At 34.0% G+C, this 25,605-nt stretch overlaps 6 protein-coding genes across 6 annotated transcripts; 4 read left to right on the plus strand and 2 right to left on the minus strand.

The window, feature by feature from the left end:
- Positions 1–698: 698 nt before the first annotated feature.
- LOC107194760 (putative uncharacterized protein DDB_G0285119) lies at positions 699–4,396 on the minus strand. The gene is made up of 5 exons (XM_015584451.1): positions 4,248–4,396; positions 2,503–4,035; positions 2,243–2,365; positions 1,996–2,149; positions 699–1,734 (listed from the first exon to the last, which is right to left on the minus strand). The coding sequence occupies exons 1-5, from the start codon at positions 4,270–4,272 to the stop codon at positions 1,638–1,640; spliced, it is 1,932 nt and encodes a 643-aa protein (XP_015439937.1). The 5' UTR covers positions 4,273–4,396; the 3' UTR covers positions 699–1,637.
- Positions 4,397–5,814: 1,418 nt separating this feature from the next.
- LOC107194863 (ester hydrolase C11orf54 homolog) lies at positions 5,815–7,324 on the plus strand. Its single transcript, XM_015584570.1, has 6 exons — positions 5,815–5,929; positions 6,019–6,117; positions 6,190–6,368; positions 6,439–6,700; positions 6,777–6,943; positions 7,019–7,324. Exons 1-6 carry the CDS (start codon positions 5,851–5,853, stop codon positions 7,190–7,192), a joined length of 960 nt encoding a protein of 319 aa, XP_015440056.1. The 5' UTR covers positions 5,815–5,850; the 3' UTR covers positions 7,193–7,324.
- Positions 7,325–7,676: 352 nt separating this feature from the next.
- On the plus strand, positions 7,677–8,874 carry LOC107194951 (solute carrier family 35 member G1-like). Its single transcript, XM_015584661.1, has 3 exons — positions 7,677–7,988; positions 8,091–8,306; positions 8,392–8,874. Exons 1-3 carry the CDS (start codon positions 7,677–7,679, stop codon positions 8,872–8,874), a joined length of 1,011 nt encoding a protein of 336 aa, XP_015440147.1.
- A 3,662-nt stretch (positions 8,875–12,536) lies between these two features.
- Positions 12,537–17,419, minus strand: LOC107194658 (zinc finger protein 845). Its single transcript, XM_015584309.1, is given in 7 exon segments — positions 12,537–13,978; positions 14,070–14,397; positions 14,476–14,712; positions 14,776–14,901; positions 15,051–15,968; positions 16,043–16,408; positions 17,342–17,419. Coding segments are annotated over 6 exon segments (3,282 nt in total). The 5' UTR covers positions 16,372–16,408; positions 17,342–17,419; the 3' UTR covers positions 12,537–12,634.
- Positions 17,420–17,802: 383 nt separating this feature from the next.
- LOC107194559 lies at positions 17,803–20,419 on the plus strand. The gene is made up of 6 exons (XM_015584199.1): positions 17,803–18,049; positions 18,127–18,214; positions 18,285–18,353; positions 18,811–18,888; positions 18,957–19,250; positions 19,422–20,419. Exons 1-6 carry the CDS (start codon positions 18,023–18,025, stop codon positions 20,417–20,419), a joined length of 1,554 nt encoding a protein of 517 aa, XP_015439685.1. The 5' UTR covers positions 17,803–18,022.
- Positions 20,420–21,249: 830 nt separating this feature from the next.
- LOC107194723 (ARF GTPase-activating protein GIT1) lies at positions 21,250–25,568 on the plus strand. The gene is made up of 13 exons (XM_015584396.1): positions 21,250–21,345; positions 21,621–21,754; positions 21,824–21,936; positions 22,013–22,199; positions 22,270–22,400; positions 22,485–22,674; positions 22,737–22,809; positions 23,204–23,401; positions 23,467–23,636; positions 24,091–24,261; positions 24,337–24,516; positions 24,607–24,837; positions 24,913–25,568. Exons 1-13 carry the CDS (start codon positions 21,288–21,290, stop codon positions 25,108–25,110), a joined length of 2,034 nt encoding a protein of 677 aa, XP_015439882.1. The 5' UTR covers positions 21,250–21,287; the 3' UTR covers positions 25,111–25,568.
- Positions 25,569–25,605: the final 37 nt, after the last annotated feature.

Below are 25,605 nucleotides of genomic sequence, written 5' to 3' on the forward strand. Positions count from 1 at the left end.
GTAAATTACTGGTCACATCATATGTATTGTATAAATCATCGGGATACAATTTTTGGAAGACTTAAAGAATGTCTGTTTTCGTATAAATCGCCCAGGGTACACATGAAAAGTGTTGAATTTTGACATGTACTACGATCTGGTTGTTCAATACTTCAAAAACCGATCGCTCAGAAAAATTTAAATATAATATTGTCATTAGACTCACAGATATTAACTTTTTAGCGCACTTACGAAACGAAAAATAACAAATATAAACAATTGTGACTGTACTCTTGTTAGAACACATTGAACACAACAGAGTTTATGTACACATAACTATAACAATAATTATATAAATGCTTATAAAAGGAATTCGAAAAAGATTTTGCAACGCCTGGAAAGAGATCGATCTTTTCAAAAATAAGAATCTTAGCAACCTTGTGTAACCTCAGTGGCGCATTAATGTAAAACAATATTAATAATTCATAAAATAAAACCGAGTTCGAAACTCACCGACGATCGCATTAATGTTGCGTCGTTTGAGATGTAAAAACGGCAATTACACTTGATTTTATAGTTCGAAATATTTGAGGAAGTTTAGCACGGGGAAAAACTTTTCTGATTTTCAACGTCGAAGTCGGTCTTTCTCTATCGGTTGAGATCTTAGACTTGGGAACACCGAATAGTGTTAAGTTCTTTGATCACACTGAAGTGCGGATTGGAAAAGGCGCAATGATTTATATTCACCGATGCAAATATAACTTTATTACATATCATCAACAGACAAAGTTAAATTTTATGAATATGTGAAAACATCTATACAAGGCCTGGCTTGATCGATACATAGATGAGCTGGAATTTTTAAGCCAGATTCACACTAATGGTCACAGTACGGTCAGATCACGTCAAATCAGACAGTGGTCTTTATAGCTTACCCGTAATTCAATGAGAAAGATACAGTCTAAATTCAGATTGATCGTGATCTGACCGTACTGACTTTAATTGGCAATAAACAGTGACACATGTTAAATTACCAATAAGTCGCAAACCAGCTAGTGTCGCTGTCGTTTGCTTTCTGAGTGAGCAATAATAGCGATAATTAACAGAGCCGCATACACTCCTTTGTAAACATTTAAAACGAGCATGAAAATATAAACGATATAAGATTACCAATAATCCCTGATAAAGCACGAAATTCGTTCTTTCTTTCACTCCTAAGAATCGCGCGATAAACGACTGGCTAAACAACTACGTCCGCCGCCTGATACTTCAGTCTGATAACAATGAAATCATTGCACTTTTTTTATTCAATATTCATCGATGACTCGTGAGATTTGTCCGATGAAACGTATATTAAGACGTTGGCGCCCGTTGTCGCAGATCTGCGTCACCGGCGAGGATTTAAACCATACAAGCCAAAAATCGGGCGCCAACGTGTTAAACACAATCATTCGAATAGTTTATAACTACATAAAATAATGTGCCTTGTTAAGCTAACGAAACGTGTATTATGTATTGAAGTCATCGGATGGTAGGCATGTATCTGAATTCATAATCAAAAAAAGGATCGTTATTCGATGAAAAATAAATCTAAATGGAAATACTGAAGATTTTCGAGGAGACAGTCCACCAACTTTACTTTAAGATCGCTACCTATTTTAGGGCTTTATATTTCTGAACTTCATTTGAAGTTCGAAACGTCGATTTGTTCTGACACCTTGCAGAATCGCTCTATTTTGTTGCTGTTGTTTGTCTCTGAAAATTAAACAGCAGATGAGGAATACTAGGGGTTTACAGTACATCATCGATGAGTGTTCGAAGGCTCCTCGGCAGTGAGTGTTCAGACGTCGTCTCTATCACTGGGGAGTTCCCCGTGGAACCAATCAACCGCACAGTGGTGGGAATGACGTCTGAACACTCAGTGTCAGTGCCTAGGAACCTTCGAACACTCATCGATGATTTACGGTGTTTAGAATTTTTACAACCACAAATTCCCAAAAGTCTTTACAACAATACCTGAAGTTCCGTTTCTTTAGAATGCAATTCGTAGCGTCGTTTTTCCTTATCTTGAATCCGAATCGATTATGAGGACTTCTATTTGAATTATGAGATAATGGTTTTTTCTTCAATTTAGTACTAGATCCTGGCAAATCGTTGATTTTTAATGTAGCTAAAAGAGAGATAGAAAATCGAGACATCGATAATAAATTTTTGCAGAAAAAGAAAACTGAATAATGAGTTCTAAAGGAATGTGATATATTACTCAGTGCTGTATGCCTTTCCTCCAATCGTCTTTTAGCATCTACAACAGATTCCGATTTGGCAAACATTCTTTTATGAATTTCAGCGAAATTTGGAAGTTCTTTTGTTGCGGATTTCTTCGGATCTAAAATAGTAAATATTTGTTATTTCGTGTTCTTTGCACGAATTAATTCAACGTTTCATAAAATAATCAAGAGACAGACACACATTCTGCTAGATAACATAAAATAAATTTAGATATTAAATTTTGACGAAGATTACCTGGCTTTTTAATAAAGGGAACAAATGGCGACGATTTTGAAACAGTTTTTGCATTATTAGGTGCCTTCGAATTGCTACGAGATTTAGACAACGGGGTAACAGATGCAGTAGTTGAAACGATTTTGTTGCTTCTGTAACTCGATTTTTTGCCCAGGACAAGTGGTAATTTTGAAACATTTTTTTTCACATTTTTTGTGGGAGAAGTGTGGTTTGGATTTGGAGTAACTTCCTTGTTGCTGGGTGACGTTCGTAACAGAAATTCGTACGTACTATTCATGTCCGGCGAAGAACGTTGACTGAAACCTTTTCTCGTTTTTTTTTTACTTGAATTTATTTGGTCAATTTCCTTGTTCTGCATTTCACGTAGCTTTCTTCGTAAATTTGGTGTTTTAGGCATGACAAGTTCGTATGTACCATTCTTGTGTCTTGCTTCTGAATCCTCAGTTTCTGCTGATAAACTGATTTGTTGTTTACTATCTAATGTCTCAGAATTGTTCATATCAAAGGTGATGTTTGGTGTGTAAGATGTCTTAATTGTTTTGTCTTTACCACTTCTTTCTTGAAGTTTGCTGCAGTTTGTGGGTGTTGAGGACATTAAAGGTTCAGCCACAGGTTCTTGTAATTTGTGTGGTGATCTAATCATTCTTTTATCATTATTTTTAGCATTCGAATTGGATCTTCTAACTCTAGATTTTGATATTTTCCGAGATGTATTGTTATTATAGTTATGTGATTCATTGACAGACATTTCCATTGAGGCAGATAAAAACGATGTAAATGGAGTAATACTTGGAAGTCTTTGAAGTATCACTACTGGTTTCTTTAACAGAAGAGTATCCTTTATGTTGTTCCCATTTGTAGAAACAACTTCATCTGTGTCATACCCAGCTGTATTTTTTATGATTATATTATTTATAATGGACTTTCTTCTGTTCAGTGGTGAAATTTTGGTTTCATTTCTGTCTAACATCTTTAATTTTGATAATTGTTCTTTCTTGGATGCAGAGTTTGATTTCGACAATTTTAAAACAATCTTTGGAGATTTTGAGGATTTTTTTAGACTTTGTTTCGTAGTATTCAAAGTCGCTCGTTTGTTTTTATTCTTTGATTCTGAGACATCTTCGACACAGTCTGATACTTCATCTATCGACAGACTTGCATTTACATGGCCTTTGGATACATTTGACTTTAACTGTGAGCTGTTATTTTTAGATGATTTCTCAAATGTTTGTGATGCCATTGGAGACTCTATTGTGAAAGACACGCTTTTTGGTGTCCTTAATTGTGATGAAGGATTATTGAAATACATTCTACGAGAAGATAAATTATCTGTTGTCTCGTTTAAAGTATCATTATGTGATACTTGTATAGATTCCATGTCTGTACTGATCAATAAGTTACCTTTCTTTTCTGATCTCAGATTCTTTGATTCTTTGTTAATTATCGAATGTACATTGTTGCTTGTATTATTGTCATTATTGTGTTGCTTTTTCCTTCTAGCTCTTGTGTTGACAGACGATGGTGTTCTGTATTCTAAAAAAGTATACACAAATGCAACATTTGTTAGAGCTAAGCCAAAGTAATAATAAGGTACACATACGAAGATACATTTATATATATCATAAAATGAATCTACAGATATAAGCACAATAAAATTATCTAATTATTCGTTGAAAGTGAAAAATCTCTGATGTTTTTTAAACAATGGTCTACATAATAAAGTTTGAAATGTTTCATTTGCCTACCTTCCCTTATACGCTTTGGAGACATATTTCTCTGACTGCTATTAAGAGAACATGTATAACACAGTTACTGTAAGACTAATAGATATTTACAATGAATCAAATAACTGCATACATTCAAAGTGCGAGCACATTTCATCCCAAACATTAAATGGCGGTTAATTCATTTTAAAATAATATTATCGTTGAGTTCCACGCCGGTAGTCAATGTCCCCACTCCTCTCTGATAATCTGAATCTTACTATCCTAAGTGAGAACTCTTTCTTATATCGTGGTGTTCAATGATACATAATATATTTAAAAAATCCAGAAAAATCGCCAGAATTACAATTAAATATTTTCTGCAATGCTTTCAGATTGATTGTTGGATTTTATGTTAATAATTGTCGACTGTCAAGCTTCTAATTAACTTTTCTAACGCGTAATAATAAATGTAGTCAATCACCCGTGGCGTCATCTACCACAAAAAGCTTAAGCTATTAGACAATTAGTAACGTATTTTGCTTTCAGATGGTACTACACAATGAAGACAGCACTAGCACCGTGAAATTAAATACAGTATTCCCCTCATAAGATCGCTTTTAGTAGCTGACGACAAAATTGTACACGAGCAAACTTCTCTGTAATTATGCCCAAAATTTGGCATATGTAATGTCGTGATGCTATTATAATTCTTTTAGGTACAGAGGCCAAAGACCGTTTTAATAGTATTAATACAACAATTATCCCTATACGATATTGGATTGAATTTTATTAGGCGGTACAGTTTTTGTACCACCATACAACAATTACGAAATAGAAGCGTGACAAACATTGTACTAACGGGCCGAAAGAGTTAAAATGGCAATAAAACTTTAAAGCCCCTTGAGTAGGGAACAGAAAAAGATTTCATGTTAGATATATCCTGTATCTCATCCGAGATGAAACTTTCCACGTCAATCAGAACATATTATCTTATCTTAAGTTTGATGTCTTTTTTTTCTAGAATAATGTATGGCGATTACGTCACTTCACTGAAAAATATACTGTCATTATGTTACTGATATTTGTGTTATTATTTATAATTCTATTTGTATGATCATAACATTTATTATTAAAGTATTCGTTTATGTATTATTCATCATGCATAATTTAAAGACGAAACATTGTTCAAATAGCTTTGAAGAGAATTTAAATTATTATATTCTTGTAGTATTATTCAATGTTACTATATAGAGAATGTGCATGTATACATGTTTCGTTGAATCAAATCAAATTCGATCCAAAGATTAAGATCAATATTGGATATTCATGTTACCGCAGTTGCAATCGAATAATCGAATGTAATACAGTTTTTAATTTCACGATATCAAATCGTGCACAAACATATGATTAGATAAGAGCGAGGTTTTAATAACAAAATTTATTCGACCCTCCGTCAGTTCTTTTATGTCCTGTGCACAATACGTTTAAACGTTCTCCAAGTAAAAATCTTTTTCTGCAGATCAAGTACTACGTTCAAAATACCTTGTTTTACTTTTTGTCAAACAGAGTATTACTTTACATTTTCTTATTAGGATTATTTCAAAAATAAATATTCTTTTAACTATAGATTAACATATCGACTATGGCCACTTTGGATGTAAATGAAATTAACATCGTAAAAAAAGAGTTACATGTACCTCCGCTAGATGAAATAAAAGACGGTAATTTTTTTATTACTTAGCATTAAAATGTAATGGAAGTTTTTAAATAACATTGAACGGCACAACATTTCATTTTTTCTTTTCTGCAGTCTTAAAAGAAGGATTGGCCAGAAACTTCTTTGATGTCCAAGTTGAAGTTGTTGACTGTCCAGACTTAACACAGGAACCTTTTACACTTGCTGCACCAGGTAATTAATGTTTCAAATGTAAAACACTGTTGTAAATATTTTCATATTTAAAATACTATATTAAATATTTAGGATTAGGAGGTAATCCAACAGTGTTGGAAATTGGTGGTCCATCTTTCCTGCTCCCCCTTGTGCACAGGAATAAATTGTACGATGTACAACAACTTTTGAAACACTTGCAGTGCTGCAAAAATCCTTTTGTTATTGGAGCAGGTGCTGGACCATGGCCTCACTTAAATTGCAATTGTGAGGTAAGTTTAATAATTCCTGTTTCTCACTCATTTAACTCAAATAATACATTCATGGGATATAAAATTCTAGCTTATGATGAATATGATAGTCTCACCCACTGGGGTAAAAAGTGGAACTCATATTGCATCTGTTGATAAAACAAATGGAAACTGTGTATTGGAAAATTTACCTAATAATGAAACAAGATTAGCTATACTGGCCAACTTGTATGTTAGCGATGGAAAACCAGGACAAGTATTAAAAGTACATGCCAAGAAGCGCACTGGCAATGATGATTTCATTGCGTGTATGCAAAAGGCAATGGCACAACACTATGAAAAAAATCTTGTGGGTAAGGATATTTTACAAACAATATATTTATCCTTAGTATATCATGCAAACACTGATGTTAAATGTGAAAACTATAGGATTAGGAGGAACATTTTTAATGAAAGATGGAAAAATTAAGCAGCACGTTATGGCCGACTTTTCTACAACCCCACTGAACACAGAAAAGGAACTTAACAATTGGTTACATTTTTATAACATGTCAACACCTCTTGTAGCTGTTGGTACATTCGTCAGCTCTGAAAGTGTAAGTGTAATTTCATTAAACTTCCGCCACGCGTGAATACATCTCGTACTACGTATGTGTTAATTTTCATTTTAGGACGTCGATCTTCGTGTTCAACACTTCCACAGCTTTTCTCATCATGGAGAGGGAGGCCATTATCATATTGATACAACACCAGAAACTATTGAATATTTAGGGTACTTTAACTTGGGTAGTGTGCTCTACCGCATAGATCAGCCAACATCTAAGTTGCAGTTTGGAAAGGACTAATCTCTTTTGCACATATATGTCTCTGTGCATACTCAGTGATATAAAGAAACAAACGACTGAGTATATATGATTGCAATTTAGAATTATAAAACTTTACATTACAAGTTTATAATAAAATGTTTTTCTACGTGATTCTTGAAATTCTATTTTACAGGGATAACTCCTTCCTATGTGCTAATAGTAAACTCGAAAAGTATCTACAGCTACAGAAACCAGAGTGATAAATGTTTTAGATACTCGTTTACGTTATACTTTACTATAATATAGTTTTTACAGATTTACAACGGCCTAGCAGATCTCAATCCGATCGCTGTTATATTTTCCAAATCCTTCCTACCGTCATTAATCCCCCATAAGCTGTTTTGACGTGCAAAGCTGTATGTTAATTGTACCAGACGGCAGACGGTGGACGGTAGTATACCGTCGATATCTTATCCAGTATAATTGTATTCCGTAACTGTTAAGTTGAAGTGGAATCATGAAGATGAAGTTCAGCATAGAGTCTACTGCATCTTACAACAGTATACATCCGTCGTACCAATATACAGAGCAATTCGCAAACAACGCTGAAACGTATCGAGAGGGTACCAAATGGTTTGGTGTATTCTTAGCATTTCTCTCCGGTACATTTTTCACAATTAGCTCTGCGTTAGTTAAAGCAATTCAAAATGTAGATCCTATGGTGTTGTTAGCAATCAGATCTATCTTACAAATGTTAGTTATGGCTGGTGCAGCGATTAAAGCTTCCAAAAGTCTTTTCGGTCCCAAGGGTCAAAGGATATTGCTACACTTCCAGGTATGTTAATTTTAAAGAATTGGTAGAACACCAAATTTTTCCGTAATAAGTAATACAAATAAGTGAAATTACGAATTAACTCTAATGGACTGTCTTTCGTAGGGAATAGTGGGAGGTGCAACCCTATCGTTGCTGTATTACAGTTTTCGAAAGTTAGCCATAGGAGATGCTACTACTATTATATTTAGTTCACCAGTCATCGTTATTGCATTATCATTCATCTTTCTAAAAGAACCTTGTGGAATATTACGTGTAATGGTCGTGTGTGCACTCTTTGCAGGCGTGGTTTTCGTATCTAAACCACCATTTCTGTTTCAGGTAAAGAGACAAATTGTTAGTACGGTGTTTACTCATTAATGGTTTCACAAAATCTATCTAATTACCAACCCCGTTCTTTTTTTAGGTACACAGGTCTGAACCATACAATATTATGGGATACATATGTGCAATACTGGCAACATTCTTCACAGCTCTCAACATAGTTATTATGAGAAAGTGCTCGGAAATTCATTATTCTACGATAATCTTCAATATATCTTGGTGGTCGGTTGTTACGTCAGTATTCTTTTTCTTTCTTGTATCGGAGCATCATGAACAAAAATTGAAACTATCCCTCGATTGGATCACTTGGGCTAAAATACTATTAGTCGCGTTCACCGGATTGTGTGGTCAAATTTTAGTAACTAATGCATTAAAAATAGAAGGTGCAGGCAAGGTATCAGTGACTAGATCATTGGATATCATATTGGCCTATGTTGTGCAAGTATACTTTTTTGGAGACCATCCTTCATCCACCAGTATCGTTGGAGCATTTTTAGTTGTAATCTCTGTTATATGCATGGGATTCGAAAAAGAAATTTATAGTGTTTGTGATTTTATTCCCTAGTCAAAGATACAGTATCTTAAATTATTTATCTGCTCTTAGAATAAACATAGATAATAATATTATACATTTTTATGAATGATGAAAACATTGTTATTATACCACTAATATGACTTTAATAATATAAAGTTTCAAAGACTTTACACAGTATCAAGTCGAGTTATATGCAACTCACTACCATTGATTTACATAGTTTTTTCATCGCAGTTTGTACCTCGCTCAAAATTTCATTTACGACAGAAACAAACAAGTCAAGTACTTTATAGACAAATTTAACAAAACTGTCATACGATATCATGTGTCTGTAACCGTGATCTGCACACCTTCCAACACGTTTTTTTTTTTATGATATAGAAATGACATTTACAAAATTTCGTGGTGTATAACTGAATGCATATTTACAATTGTACATACATTTTTATCATATGTACCTTGAATTATCCGTGACTTTGTGCGGATGTAATTAATTGTATCTTCGTAATTGCTGACAATTTATTTAAAAAGAAATACATCTACGATTAACAATACACCACCGTACCATATCCAAGATAATAATATGTACAGTTTGTTGTGTTTTTCCTATTAACTACTTCATCCTTGACAGATATTAAACATAGACCTACCAAAGATGCGCTAATTTAATGCACGTATGTCTTTACATATTCTTAAACCTCGGTTTACAACTAAAGTGATATATATGAGAATTCTTTTCAAAATGTTTAAAATTTGTATCATGCAACACAGTATTGTATACTACGCTAAGTATTTATATTTTATATATTCTTAAAAAGAAGTCACGGATACTTACATGCGATTAATCTTTTTGCATTTGAAAAAGAATGAAAAAATTGTGTACATATTCTTTTTCCTTTTATTTCTCCTAAGCGGGAGAAGACCTTTAGACCTTTAGAACAGAGCGTTTTACAGATTTTGCAATTGCTGCCACCTGCACTAGCTGCTCTATGCACACATTAACTAAACAGATTTGCCAAACGTTTTAATCTCAAGATATAAAAAAAAACATTAAAGCTACCGTTAAACGGGAATGTAACTGTGAGTAACATTGAAATAATAATCATTTATGCACGATATAACAACGTTTGTGTGAATTTTTCATTTCCTATGCAAATGTATATCTACATTTTCTTTTTTATCCAAAAGGTTGTTACTTTACATTGGTCATATAACTGTTTTTGTTTCTAGATACTTTAATACCATAATTTTCAAACTGTACAAAATCTGACATGTACCATGTTATTCTAAGTGTTTTTATATATTGATTTTTAGAGTATTCTGTCAAATAGTGTCAATATAATTACAAATATCTCTAAAGGAAGTAGTCATTCCTTAAGTATGTACATAACATACAAAATATGATGCTGTCCTATGAATGCAACTGTTAGACGCACTCTTATTACTCAACTAGACTTACGATAGTACTCTTTTTTCCTTAATGATTCAATTGTCAGTTTTTCATTTATTTTCAACGATTTTTTTTAACCCATTATCTACGAAAATAAAGGAAAAAACAAAAAAAATCATGGCCACTATGCACCATTCTTAAGGAGACATGGCAATTAAACATGAAATAATAATAATAATATATGTGTGTGTGTACACATTTTGTAAAATAGTATCAGAATTTTCTTTATATTAAAAATATCTCCTGGCTACAAAAATAGGGCGCACACTGCTATGCTTTTGATTGATTGCCATACATAATGCTGCTGAAGCCTTTTTGGAATACATACATACATACACACACATAAAATTATATATATATTGTATATACATGTAATTTTGAAGCTGAGAAAGGATACTGCAAAGGTACTGCATTGCTTTAAGTGCAGTAAATGCAGTAAAATTATATCAATTATTTTATATAAGAAAATATATGCACACATATGTTCCAAATTTCAAGTAACTGTTGAAAGAGTATTAAGCTTTTAAAGATTCTGTTATGTAATTGTATGATTCTGCAATATCTCAAACAATGTAAAAAATTAAACAATTGTTGCAAATACCTTTCTGAATACGAAACAAATGAAATTTAAAATATAAGCAAAGTAGTGGGACACTTTTGCTATTTTCATGTAAAAATTACATCTTTCTACATAACAATATAAGATAAACAATATGTCTGGTATGCACTAATAAAATCCATTAAACAGACGGAGTATTACACGAACTTTGTGAAATAATAAATAACACAACAAAGTTTTTGAAGTACAAAATTAAAAAGAACATTTTCAACGTGAATCTGCCATTACTTCTTTTTAGAAAAAAAAGTATTTAAATATTATTGAGTGATACTGTTAAAATATTTGTTTAAATTTACAACATTAGATCTTGAGAAATGTAGCTGTACTTCTAGAAGCTTATATAATAGTCAGATTTATATTAATGGAAACAGAATTACATAATTCAGTTTGTTTACAAATTGTACTGTTCCACACAATGCTAAGGTAGTACCCGATAACAGTAAGACATCAGATTCTACTAAGATATAGCATTACCAATCATATAACAGAGTTGTAGAAATGATTAAGATATACACATAAAATAAAGAAGATTTGTCAAAAAAGACAGTAAATAATTTTAAGCTCCAAATTGTTTAAATTTTAATATTTCCTTCTTGGTAAAATTCTACACACAGTATTTCATACAATCTATCATATACAATACCAAATGTAATAAGATGGTTCTATAATAATCTTGCCAGAACCATTTCGATATGTTAATGTAAACAAAGTATATCATAATAATGAGTTTACGTTTATTATATAATAAATACTAATGAAACAGTAACAATATATTCGTGTTCCTTGGGTCACAAAACGCTTGATAATAACGAAAATCAATTTGCATAAATGTTCTTGCGCAATGTATGCAATGTACGTATTTCCACTGTAAGATCAACATTTACTCGATTTTAGGAAAAACTGGCGTATTTTCAGGTTTCTTTAAAAAGTTTCATCTTTTACTTTTAAAATGGAAATCAAACGATTACCACCATATCAACCAATTATCCTATCCTCAGTTCTAAGTATTATTGCGAGTAAAAAAAACATTAATTTATGAAAAATAATCTGTGGTCAGCTTCTAATATTGTATACAAATTTTCTATCGTATCTTATCACTTAGCAGCTAAAATGAAATGTACAAAGTAAATTTAATTTATAGAAACGAGTGACATTATTTATAGAACACACTCGCTTTAATATTTTGAATACCTTAGCATTTTATGTACACAAAATGTTACTTCTTCCTTTTTCTGTCAAACCGGATTTTTGTCATAAAATTGCGGATGGAAAGATATTGGTCTAATTCTTCGACTGGGGTGACTGGTTTCATACATTGTAAACGTATAAAATATTTGCAACTTTTCACATTGTACCATGATCCGATATAAATTTCGAGCCAAATATCTTTTTCAGTTTGATAGAAACACGAGTAGTATAAAAATGAATACGATGATGTTATTAATTGGAAACGAGTACATTCGAAAGTTTCTATGTACCTTAGAATGACGCGCAATAAACTAAAGACAGCATCAACTTTTAAAATATATGTTAAACACAAAAACTTAGTGCACTTCATAGAGCAACGAGTAGAGGGCATTTTGGCATAGTAACGTATTGCCAATAATTCAAATAAACGTATAAATCTTCATCGACCATGTTAAAATATTGCTTGATTAAACAAACATTCTTAGAATAGAACAAATTCGCATACCTCTTTTAATTGCGTTGAACAAATTAAATCAAATATGTATTGGAACATGCACCAACAACTCAGCACGGCTGGAAAATACTGCAGAACACATCTCACATGTATACTCCACAGCATCTGGTATTATAGTTTCTGGAATATCATCCACGGGTGTTATGACACTATGGTGGACAGCCAACATTCGTTGAGGTGTCGATTCGACTTTTACACTAAGCTTTACATTTCCAGCTCCAATGTCTTCGCGATTATTTACTTCCCCCACGTCAGGAAGATACTTATCTTCTTCAGCAGTGACACTTGCTTCAAATGCAACTTCCAGATTACTTCCGTCTACCGCATGTTCCATTAATCTTGCGGAATCTGCGTTATCTGTATTATTATTATTCTGTATCTCTTCCTGATCAATATCCATTGGTTCTTGCTTGATTCCGTGTTTCTGCTTCTTAACCTTCTTCAAGACACCCGACCTCTTTCGGGTCGTTGCTTCCATCTTTTCGTTATTAATACCAAGAATATTCCCGTTGTTATTTCTGTGATTGTTACTGGGTGTTCTTGGCATATTAGGTTCGAGTTTTATATGTGTTAACGGCAACAATTGATGCGTTGGCGTCAGAGCTTTTGAAATCTCATCCTTTGGTTTTGGGAATGTTGCCGGTGCTGGTTGAAGTTTCCCTTCGATATGATAACTAACATTCTTTGTTCTTGGCCTATTTCTTTCACCGCCTGGAAAGATTCCTAATTTATGTTCATTTGGCATTACTTTCGGAGTCCTTGTTACCATAGTTTTAGTTTTTTGTCCCTTCTTGACTCCATCACTACCGATTTCTACAGGCACTCTTGTCTTTTGCGTGTGAATCATTTTTGGTCTACCGGGTTGACACGAAGTTTGGGCTTCGTTCTTCTTCTCCTCCTTCCTAAGCTTCTTCTTGGAGAGCTTAGACTTTCCTGGATTCAACTTCGAGTTACTAACGATCGAGTTTATGTTTTGCAAAGAGCTCTCGAAACTTTTAAGAACATTTTGATATCCTTCTTCAACATTGGACCGATGTTGCTTATTCTTTCTACCAAGTTTTCTCTTTGTATTATCATCTGAATCAGAACCACCTTCCATCATGTCGTACTGTTCACCCATTCGCAACATTGTGTTGGTTTCATGAGGCTTAAGTTTACGTCTTCTTTTATATTTACGCGGTCCAGTTTGCGGCTGACGTCTGAGCGCAGTATTATCGTCACAATGTTGTACAATGTGAGCAACTATCTCTTCAGACGTTGCGTACGCATCGCCGCATACTTTACACAAATACGGTGTAATGCTACCTACGCATTTCGGATCGGGCCCTGAATGATGAGCACGAACATGCTCTCGGAGAACAACCTGAACGCACGAGAAAGATTAAACATTAATGTACAATATATATGAATACAACAAATATAAATTGCACCCTCGAATAACTAATGTTCCTTACTCTTTGATTGAAAGCACGTGGGCAGATAGCACATCCATATGGTTTCTCGCCTGTATGAATACGTTCGTGTTTTCTCAAGGTTCCACCATCAGCAAACGCTTTCCAACAAAATCTACATCCGTACGGCCTTTCTCCAGTATGGATACGTATATGAATCTGTTGGGAACTGCGACTTCCGAATGTTTTTCCACATTCTCTGCATGGAAAAGAACGGCCGCCCAAATCTTTATTGTGTGAATGACGATGGCTAACCAAGGCTCTACCGTCGGGAAATTCTTCTCCGCATTCGTCGCAAACTACCATCTTATTACGATGCGACACCATATGTCTGACGAAATACATTACCGCGTGTAAGTAAAAAAATTGATTTCGCTAATTTGCAACAAAATATATTCTTAATGAATACCTTCGTAATCTAGCTTTGCTGTGAAAACGTTTCCCACATTTTGTACATCCAAAAGTTTTGTCAACGTTATGAACCCATGAATGTTTTAATAAACTGCGTTTATCTTTACAAGTTTTCCCACAAAGTGTACACGTATTCGGTGGCGCATCTTCGGCATGATTTTGACGGACGTGTTCCGCAACTTCAGCATCGTCGCGACATCGTTCGCCGCACAACAAGCACCGGCGACTGGGTGATCTGAACAAGAAAAGCAATGAATTTATTCGCATTTAACAATTTTCCCGCACTCTCTGTAAATACTACCTAGCATGGAGTTCAGCATGCGCCAGCAATGCTAAAGCCTCCTCGAACCATTCTCCACACACATTGCAAACATGATGTTGACTCGATCCTTCCATCATATCACCTTCTTGCCTAATATGTATCCTAATGTAACCAACATTAAAATTAATATCACAATGTTATGAATTCTCCTGTAAATCAGCAGAAAATTGAAACTATATACAATCCCCAATCGGTATTTCGAACTTGTAACAAGTGTACATAATTTATTTATTTGCAAAAGGTAATCTTACTTTTGGTGACGCTTAAGTAAATCCAAACGGTGAAACGGAACACCACAGGTGTTGCAATAGAATTCTCCAAATCTTTCATCGCCTGTGTATGTAGCATCATTGTCGTATTCTTCGGTATCGGATTGTACAGTGCCACCATGCTTAATACGCACGTGATCCCTTAAACTGTTTACATCCCAGAACATGTCGCCGCACGATGTGCATTCAAATGGACTGTCACCACCATGTATGCGTGCATGAGACGCAAGTGCCTTTTCCCGTGCAAAACCAACACCGCAGAATTGACAGACATACGGTTTTGTCGGATCGGTTATAGGCCACCTTGGCGGCTGAGGTTCAGCTGACACGGACGATATCTGATCGTTCCACTTCGAGCTTGATGCATAGTTACCACTGCATGTAGAATGTCTACTGGTCATTTCTTCTAACAAACGCGCATCTTCGTCAACATAATCGTAAGATTCATCGACGTACTTGCCCATATCCATTTTACTGTCTTCGATACCGCGCTTTGGGATAGACGAATTATTTTTCCGTTTCCTTGGTGCACTGGACTGAACTTTTTTACGTCTACCCTTGGTAGATTCTTCCTCCTCTGCTGCCAATGGATCATCGTCGTTTAAATCATCTTCGAGACCATCTCGGGACGGCGCGTACGCATGAATCTTCAAATGATTCATAAGATCACACTTCCGAGCGTAACGTGCTCCACACAGATTGCAACCATGTGGACGATCCGTTTGATGTGCCACCATGTGATTCATTAAATTTGCCTTTTTCCTGAACCTTCTGCTACAAAAATCACACGGATACGGTCTACTAGTTGTATAAGAATCCTGATCGATCGGTAATGGTATTTCCATATCATCATATTCAAGTAAATTGTCATGGGATACTTTGGGATCCGGTATCTCAACCCTTTAAAACATACAATTAGTCAGCCTTTATATTCGTTAAATGTAATTAAATGTATGGTTCACTTAAAAACCTACCCATCCTCAGGCCCGGATCTGTCCCAATTATCCGCAATTACTTCTTCTGTAACTTGTATGTTTAGGTAATCGTGACCTTGATCTTGTGGTACTATGTAAATAGATTCCATGTCACTTGACTGTGGAACCATTAATATCTCTGACTCTGTTGTAGAAGTAACATCAGGAACAGATTCCACAGTTTCCTCAACTGTAACTTCCTCGCAAGCCCCTATCACTTCTTCCTCTGGGGCAACTAACTCTGCCTCTAAACCACATATTACTTCCTCATGAATAACATTTCCCACCTCCTCCACCCATTGTAGCGTTAAATCTCCAGCAACATCCATTTTATTATAATGTAGAGTTACTTGATCACTGAAATCACTGAAATTAAAAAGTCCAACTAAATTCCTGTTAACATAATTTATACTTTTTTATTTGCAAATTATACTATGGAAACAAGATTAAAATAGTTTTCATCATCATACACAAGAATAATAAATATAAAGATTTCAATTATGTATTGGTTAACACAATTAAATATTAACATAATATAGAAGCTACATTTTCATTAGCCACATGCATAATTAATATATGTATAGATTCGACACATTTATCATAATTTTCTCTTAAAATGAAAATAATAATTCACTGATATAATGATAAAAATATAAAAACAGAGTAACATTATAAGTTAAAACACGAACGTTTAATACCGTAATAACAAAAGAAAAATTACGTTCACCAAAAGATTCTAAATACACAAGTAAAAAGTGTTTACATTCAAAAATATCTCCCATTATTTAAATTAATTCGATGCAAATATATCTTAATATTGTAACTGTAACATACAATGTCGGAAAGAAATTGTCGTCTGAATCTCGACGAAAGAAATACACAACTACAGAACTGAAAATTACACGTCGGTTGAGTGCGTTGGATTTTCTACGTACGATTCCGACAAACTCGCTTTCGTCCAGGAATACTTAAAATGTTGACATCTAAGGTTATATTATATAGGTTATGACTTTAGAGGTTATAAGAAGCATCTCAAGAGATGAAATAGTTCCCCGCGGAGAAATCAAGCAAAAGAAGTGGTGAATGTATCGTAGTGAAAAAACAAAGGGCGGCCGATCGGGCAACTGTATTTTACATATGATCAAAGTAGTGGCCATAGCCTCTCTACGCCAAGCCTCCTTCCATCCGATTACATACTACGAACTACGGCTAGACCTGCACTCGTTGCTGCGTGCATAGAAATTCGCTATCCTGATTCACCACCGATAGAAACAAGCTCGATCACGATGATTTACTTACTGTTAAAATATCTTCTGCACAGCTATTAACCTAACCAAAAATACTTTATCGAGATCGAGAACAGCGTCGACCTTCGGTTGTTTTCAATTTGGAGGGGATACGTTTAGAAATAAATTTAACAAAATGGCTGACAAACGTGCTTCGGAGGGTAGCCAACTGTAGATAAGAAAGCTGCGGAAATTATTTCGCGCTCGATACAGTATAGCGTAGTATAGCGTTACTTTTAAACAGATAACCAATCGTGTGTTGTACTCTTTTTATATCCAACAATCTACCAACACTTGCAGTTCATTAATAATTTCCGTACATTGAAACGCTCAAATGTGGAACTGACAAAATAAACTTGTAATCCGACAAACGTCAATTTAATTTAGTTCGTAGTACGATGCACTTTATACATGTTGTAAACACGCCGTATTATGTAGGTACATAACACGTTACACAGTCTCACATTTGCCGGTCGTCTATACTTTATTATTTAATGGCTATTACTATCCAAACTGCTAGATTTGAATTTTTCGTTTCAATTTTGTTTACGTTTACATTCTATTTTATGAACTCTAACGGTTACTGTGCACTATGTGAAATGTCATGTAAAGGGAATGTGCTGTAGTAAGTTAGCAAACAAATTTTCCGTATCCGATACGATACATGAAGTAATGTTGTTAAAATTCATGGAATATGATGCTCATTAAGTCTAATTCGACGGTGAGTGTAAATGAAAGATTTGAAAGTTAAATAATAAAAAAAATACTTAGCTCATCCTGTTGCGTTTATTCTATCAGGGTAAATCCAAACGTAACACGTTACCAGTACGAATTACGGAATGTTCAACATGCCCAAGGCCAAATGAAAATAACACGCAAAAAAAAGGTGATACCAATATACATTTAAATCAAGAAAGTACATGAAATGTTATAGATAAAATTTGTATACTTCACAGGTTATGAAAGGACTCAACCAATTAGAATAAAACAGTTACTCATAGAAGCTGAGGATGCCAAAAGTACCTGTAAGAATAGTGGTTGGTATATGTAAGGGTATAAAAAACATATATGTCATGGTTTACACAGCCGATTCTATGTTTCTGCATCAGTGGATTAGTCTAATCTATTTTTCTTTATTGTATTACATTGTAATCGTCGGAAGGATAAAATGGACATGTATTTTTTTTTATATCTTGTACTGTGGATAGAGAAAGTATTTATTTATACGCGTACACATTCCTTAAAACATTTTCCAGATTCTTGGATTACATTTAATAGTGTCTACTATATAATTTCATTTGCAAGTTGTAGTTAGTTTTAAAATAGTGCATCTTTTAGTATTTTGTTTTTTTAAATTCTTTTCAACGTAGGTATCATAAAAGACATAAGTGTGCAGATACTTTTTTTTTATCCATTGTAACTATTATCTTTTTATCATTATTTTATATATGTTTGTAATATTTAAGATAACATGTGTTTCAGCACGTAAGAAGAGACTGCCTGAAAGATTGGGCCCACGCTCGTGTACAAAATCTTCAACAGTAAAAAAGCAATACAATGGTAAAGTTCATAATTATGGTTTTAATGTACAAACATTGTTTACTAATATATAAATTATTTTTTATTAGAACTATGTACATATGATCAATCTGTGTGTTCTCATAACCGTGTACGAAGAAATCTTAATTTCAATGATATTTGCTACAATGTTCAAAAAGATCAAAATGACAATAAAAACAAATTCAAGGAAAGAAATTTTACAAGTGGCATTCAACTTTGCAAAGAATCAACTGAATCGTTGAAAAGAAAAAGTTTCCTGTTACCACCAAACAGTATCAAAGATAAATATTTACAAAAAACTACAAGAGAAGTAAATAATTATGTAAAATTACCAATAGTCTCAAAGAAAAATATACCTGCTGGTAAAAAAAGTGAAATTCTCACTTATTCTGCCAAAAAAGAAAAAAAAGAACAAGGGAAAGACATTTGTTTGCTAAATAATAAACCATATAGGAATCACAGTAACAAATCTGAATGTGTAACATTTAACAAACTGAAATGTGTAACACCTAATGAATATAAAACTGTTGCAGATACAAACTATACAGGTCTAAGTATTAATATAAATTCTGTAGAATGTTGTGAAATTCCAAATGTAATAAAACCTGTGCCATTTTCTCAGTGTATAAATTATCAACAAGTTACAGTAAATGGTGAAGATCCATTAAGTGTCCAAAACAATTTGTTACACCAAGTATTTTCCCAAACTGAGATTCATTCAAAATATGATGTAATTGATGTGCCAAAAACTCAAGATGAATGTATTGGAAATTTATGCGATGATATGCAAAATACAAAAATGATGACACTTGAAAATGACAATGTACACATTAGGCATACTTCGTCTGAAATGCTCTGTATAGACAAAAATGAACTTATCTGTCTACAGTGCGAATTGAAAAATCTTGTATCTACAACAGAAGAAAACTTAATTAAGATAAAATCAACGTTGTCACATGTAACGAAATTATTATCTATTCCAGACCAAACGGGGGCAAAATCTGAAGTCTGTGAAGGAAAACAGGGATACTCTGAATCAGAGAAAGTGTCTAATACGATGTCAGACAGAGAACGTCAAATAGAAATTTGTTGCAAATTAATAGAACCGCCAAAAGAGAATTTGAAGTCAGATGCTGTGCATGTTTCACAAAATGTTGCAGCAGGGATACAAAGTACAAATACTAGCAAATCTAAAAAAGAAGATACGACTGATAAAGAGAACCATAATGCAGATGAGAGTTTTGTACAATTAGAAAATGAACTTAATATCGCGCATGCAAACCCTGCCGTGCAACACTGTTCTCAAAAACTTACACCTATAATTACTAAGTATCAGCAGAAACGTTCCTTGAGGGAATATATGGTTTTAAAGTCGAGTATGACCTTTCTAGAAACACCAGATGGAAAGAAATTTAAATCCTTATATCAGAAAAACGATACGGACGCATCTGTTTTAAGCAGAACATACCTTTCCAATAAAGTGCTCACAGACCTTCATAATTTATATTCAGATTCACCAGAATCTATTTAACATCAATCGTGTTATTCGAGGAACCTGACCATAATACATTCAAAGGTGTCTACTTAGAAATAAAAAGGAAATATAAGACTAAAAGTAATTGAAATCATTTTCCATCATTCAATAGGAGCCTTCAGTCTCAGTGTGTGCTGTTCAATTTAAATATCAGGTGATACGGTATACACGCGATCTATATAGAAATCGTTTGTCTATCGAAAATATTTTTGATTGAAACAGCACAAGGAATCGTTCACCATATATCTCTCTTATATATATATATATGTACTAGTAATAGTCATTGTTATTACATAACTTGTAAATAACATCTAATGAAACATGTGTTTGTATATGTGTGTGTGTGTGTGTAAAATTAATATATAAATGTATTTTTACTAAATAAAAATTACTACAAATTTTTATATAATCTATTTATTTAACTACTAATAGAATATTTGTGTTGTATTTTCTTTTTCTTTTTTTTTAATAAAAAGACTATCACGTTTCAACGTTCACCGACAGTTTAAAAGTATTACGCTCTTTTTTTGTAATGTTTATAGTGAACTTGACGAAAAGAGAAGAATTTGTTGAAGTAGCGTATATAGGCGAAAGTACATTGCATGATTGCGTGTCTTCTAGGATGCTCAATCAATGGTGCAACGGGTGCAACGTAACCATCTCAGACTCTTTCGTGATGGCTCCTGTCACGGTCGATTTATTAACGTGTATATAATGACATCAAGATTCAGGGTTCTTGTTTCTCGATTTTCTCTACGGTATTGTTGTTTCTGAGGCAACTCATACATTATGTCACAGCTTTTAAATATTTTGTAACTAGTCCAGGATAATCGTGTATAGTTTGACGACATAGAAGTCAAAGAGAATGGCTCGGCCGAAGCACAGAGTCAACGCGGATATTTGCGCTGACTGCGGAGCCCTCGGTAAATCCATACTTCCATTTTAATTATTTATTGACGTACCGTTTTATTATTGTGCCTTTTTCATTCATTATAACGTTGCATAATCAGACGCCGCTAAAAAATTTTTGTTAGTTGGTTAAAATAAGTGGCTGATGCAGCTAGAAAAGGTTAATGTTAATTATGTGTTTACGTTCCTCTTGGGCCACTTTTATTTACATACATATGAGACGTTCTTATGTTTTTTAGAAGCTTGTAATACAGTTGTTAAATAATTTTGATAACTTTTTTTCTTTCAGAGCCAGGATGGGCTTCTGTGAACAGAGCCATTTTATTATGCGATGATTGTTGTGGTATACATCGTAGTCTTGGTCGTCATGTATCTCATGTAAAATCACTTCATAAGAGTATATGGCATACAAATTTACTTAGTGTTAGTAAGCAATAACAAACTGTTATAAATTAATACACGAATTGAGTAGTAATGTGATATATTTCGTAGATGGTGCACACATTAAACGATAATGGAGCGAACAGTATTTGGGAACATTCCCTTTTAGATCCAAATAATTCAAAAATTAGTAGAAGAAAACCCCAAGCTAAAGATCCATTGCAGTTAGTATTGTCTATGTCATAATAAAATACAGAATACAGTAAATTTAACCATGAATTATTTGGTTGTATTTTGTAGTCCCGTAAAGGCTGATTTTATTAAGGCAAAACATCAACATTTAGCATTTGTATTGCGTCCGAGTAAGGAAGAATGTTGCAGTGAAGATGATGTTAGTAGGCAGCTACATAGTAGTGTTCGTACAAGCAACTTAGAAACATCGTTAAGATTGCTTGCACAAGGTGCTAATCCAAATTATTTTTACAAGGTATTTCCTATTAAAACGTCAATTTGCATTTCAATAATGCAAGTGCAGAGCTTAATATGTAACTTTATAGGAAAAGGGTACAACACCTTTGCATGTAGCTGCTCGGGCAGGACAGGCTTTACAGATAGAGCTTCTAATAGCGAATGGTGGCAATCCCAATGTGATTGATTTAAATGGACAAACACCTGCTGAAATTGCCAAGTACACACAAATATATTGTATATCGTATAAGCATACATAAGAAAATAATTATTTAATTGTAATAATGTAATCCTTGTTGTTTAGGATGACAGGTCATGTAGATCTATCTGAACGGATAATTGATTGCACATATGAAGTAACAGACAGACTAACATACTATGTATGTTCACGCAAACCTGATCACCGTATGAATGAACATATAATTATTCCCGAGTGTTCATTACTGTTGGAAAAGAGTGACTTGTGCTTAGAAGGAAGAAATAGATTACAGCTGGTGAGTATTGAATCACGTCGAAATTATGTCGGTATGATACTTAGATTTTTTTTTTTAATTAGTTACCGAACCACTTACTGGAGGAACTAGCAACGGACGTATATGACGAAGTTGATCGCCGTGAGAACGAAGAGAGTGAGTCAATTCTTGTATCATATTACGCAAACAGTCATTTCAGTGAAAGAATAGATTTTTAGCATCTAGAAAGAATTCTATGTAGTATCCAGAATTCTTGGATTTTACATTTATGTACTTATTTCTAGACATGATTAAAGTGATTATACATATACTTATTAAACTGCTAGTTTATTAATATGCATGTTTTTTTTTATTGCGTCATCATTAAGGAGAGGTGAGTTAAATTGCAAGCCTGCAGTTTTTAAATAATAGTTTTTAAGTCAGAGCTTCTTAACATTAAATAGAAGAATACTTGTAGAAAGTGTGACGCTTCTGCCATGTTATGCGATAATTTGATATCGTAAATTCAAATCTTGGATCTCTAAAATGCAGTTCTTTATTTCTTGATTAGTTTGGTTTGCTACTTCAACATTACCAGAACGATGTACAGTACCTTTTCTACCAGTGAATCCGCAGCTATCGTCTACAAGAAATCAAGGTAGACAGAAACTAGCGAGGTTTACACCAAAGGAGTTTGCTACGCTCATCATAGATCTGCTTATTGAGGCTCGCAGAAGGCATATACTTTCAAATAATACACCGTTGCAAGGTAGGTAAATGATTCTATGTAATTAATAAATCCTTAGTTACATCAACACATATATTGGTTATTAGATCCCACTGTATCTATACTTCGTAAAGAACATCAAGGAAAGTATGGATCGCAAATGTCTGACGACGAGCCTTTGTACGATAGCGTTGCGTCCGATGACGATTACGCGTTGACATCGGCGGACAATACAGCTCCCGAGTATTCTGCATCACAGTTTAAAATGAATAACGAGGTGAGCATTACAGTATTTTTCATTGTAAAACAGAATCTTGGAAACAAGTACATTGATTGAAATAAGATGAATGATACTTGAGTTACATGTTAGAATAGATAAAATTGTATGGTAACACATTGAAGGTACCGGCACTAGTAACGAAACGAAGAATAAGGAATCGGCTAAGTACATGGCTCTTCTGTAGACAGTGCTATTAGGCAAGTGCACAGGTCTGTTTGTGCATGTGCAGCCATTGCCATTGCAATTGTAGAGACTTGAACATTCTACTTTATAATCGAATATTTGCATTACCTCACCTTTTTACAATTTATTTACTAAAATTCATAACACGGACATGTTGATTATGTGTTTTGTTTTGTAACAATCACAAAGCGTGACTTGTAATACTTTTTTTTTATTCTTTTCCACCAAATAATAGATTCTGAAAAAGTGTTTTAAAATACTATTATAGGAAGCTTTTGCACCGTTAGCCAAGGGTCTTCCTTCTGTCGTTGAAGTTTTGAAAAAACAATTAACTTTATCCGAATCTACTGTCAAGGATCTACGAGAGCAGATACATGCTTTACAGAACACCGTGGAAAAACTCACTCATGAAAATAACGAACTGAAGCAAATAATTCACGTAAGACGACTAATCGATCGTATTTAATGTATTTATTTGTCGCAAATTGAAATCTAATATCTCTGAAAACCACAGGCAAAAGAAACAGCCGATGGAGTGATTAATGGTCACGTCGGTGGCGAACAAGAGCCAGAGTTGGAACCAGTGCTCGATATAAAGACATCTCTTAATAGAAGTAATCAGCGACCTGCGTCTATGTACGAAACAAGGGAGGGTCTGCGGAAGCCCAGTCCGTGGTCAACAACTATTTGTCAGGTATTCGCGTTGAATTTTTTTCTTTGATCCGAAAACTTTTCCAGGTATAGATTTCGGTGATTATTATTCACGGTTAAATGTAACACGTAGACAAAGAGAGATCCTGACACGATGTCCCGTAATAATACACAAAGTCTATGGGAATGCGGTGCTCCCAATCTTCCTCCCAGCGAAGAAGTTACTCGAAGAACTGAACAAGTCACAAGAAGAATTCAGGAATTGTGGATGGCTATGCAAGACCCGAAGCAGCGAGAAGCTTTTGTACCTTGTGCAGAAAGAATTCGTGTAGCAGTGGCTGAACTTACAGCCATATTTCCTCAAGTATGATATTACGTTCATTACAGATTTACCGTTTAGTATTATTTGAATTTCTTTATGATATATTGTTATATTTAGAATCCCATCGAGGAAAATGTTAGGTCTGCTCTACGACAATTGAACGGTAATACAGGTAGACTTCAGGCAGAGTGCTCCGGTCTTCAAAGATGTACCAGCGATGTTGAACACATGGACCGCTGTCTGCAGCAAGTACGTTCATGTGCTTATGATATTGCGAAAGCAACAAAGCTTCTCGTTACTCAATTTCAAACGTAACGGATCAAAGTATTACAATTCAAGAGATTTTCTAGACTCGTGGAATATGTATATAAACTTGTACAGGGACACATAACATCGTAATACTCAGAATCATCACAAACGTTCAATAAGTATTCATCTTATATTGCGTAAGAGCATTTTGTTATCCAACCGATTTACTTTTATTTTAATGTAAATATCAAGCAAATTCGAGGTGCAACAACATTCGATAGCCCTACTAAGTAATTATCGAAACATAACGTTTTATATGTCGTAATATTAATGTAATTTTATAAAGACTGAATATAACCACGAACCAATGAAATTTATCAACGTGCAATTTAAGTTTGTATATTCGGTTTTGTGAACGTAACTGTTGCTCGTATAAGCTGGCTTGCCAGTTACAAGTTGAAGCCATGAAAAATAAGTGATCGACATTCGTGTCATCGGAAGAAAAATCAGTGCAATAGAAAAAGAGGAACTATTAATTTTTGTACGTTCTTTTGTAAATAA

The sequence above is a fragment of the Dufourea novaeangliae genome, unplaced genomic scaffold (assembly GCF_001272555.1).
Source record: "Dufourea novaeangliae isolate 0120121106 unplaced genomic scaffold, ASM127255v1 scaffold8, whole genome shotgun sequence".
NCBI lineage: Eukaryota > Metazoa > Arthropoda > Insecta > Hymenoptera > Halictidae > Dufourea > Dufourea novaeangliae.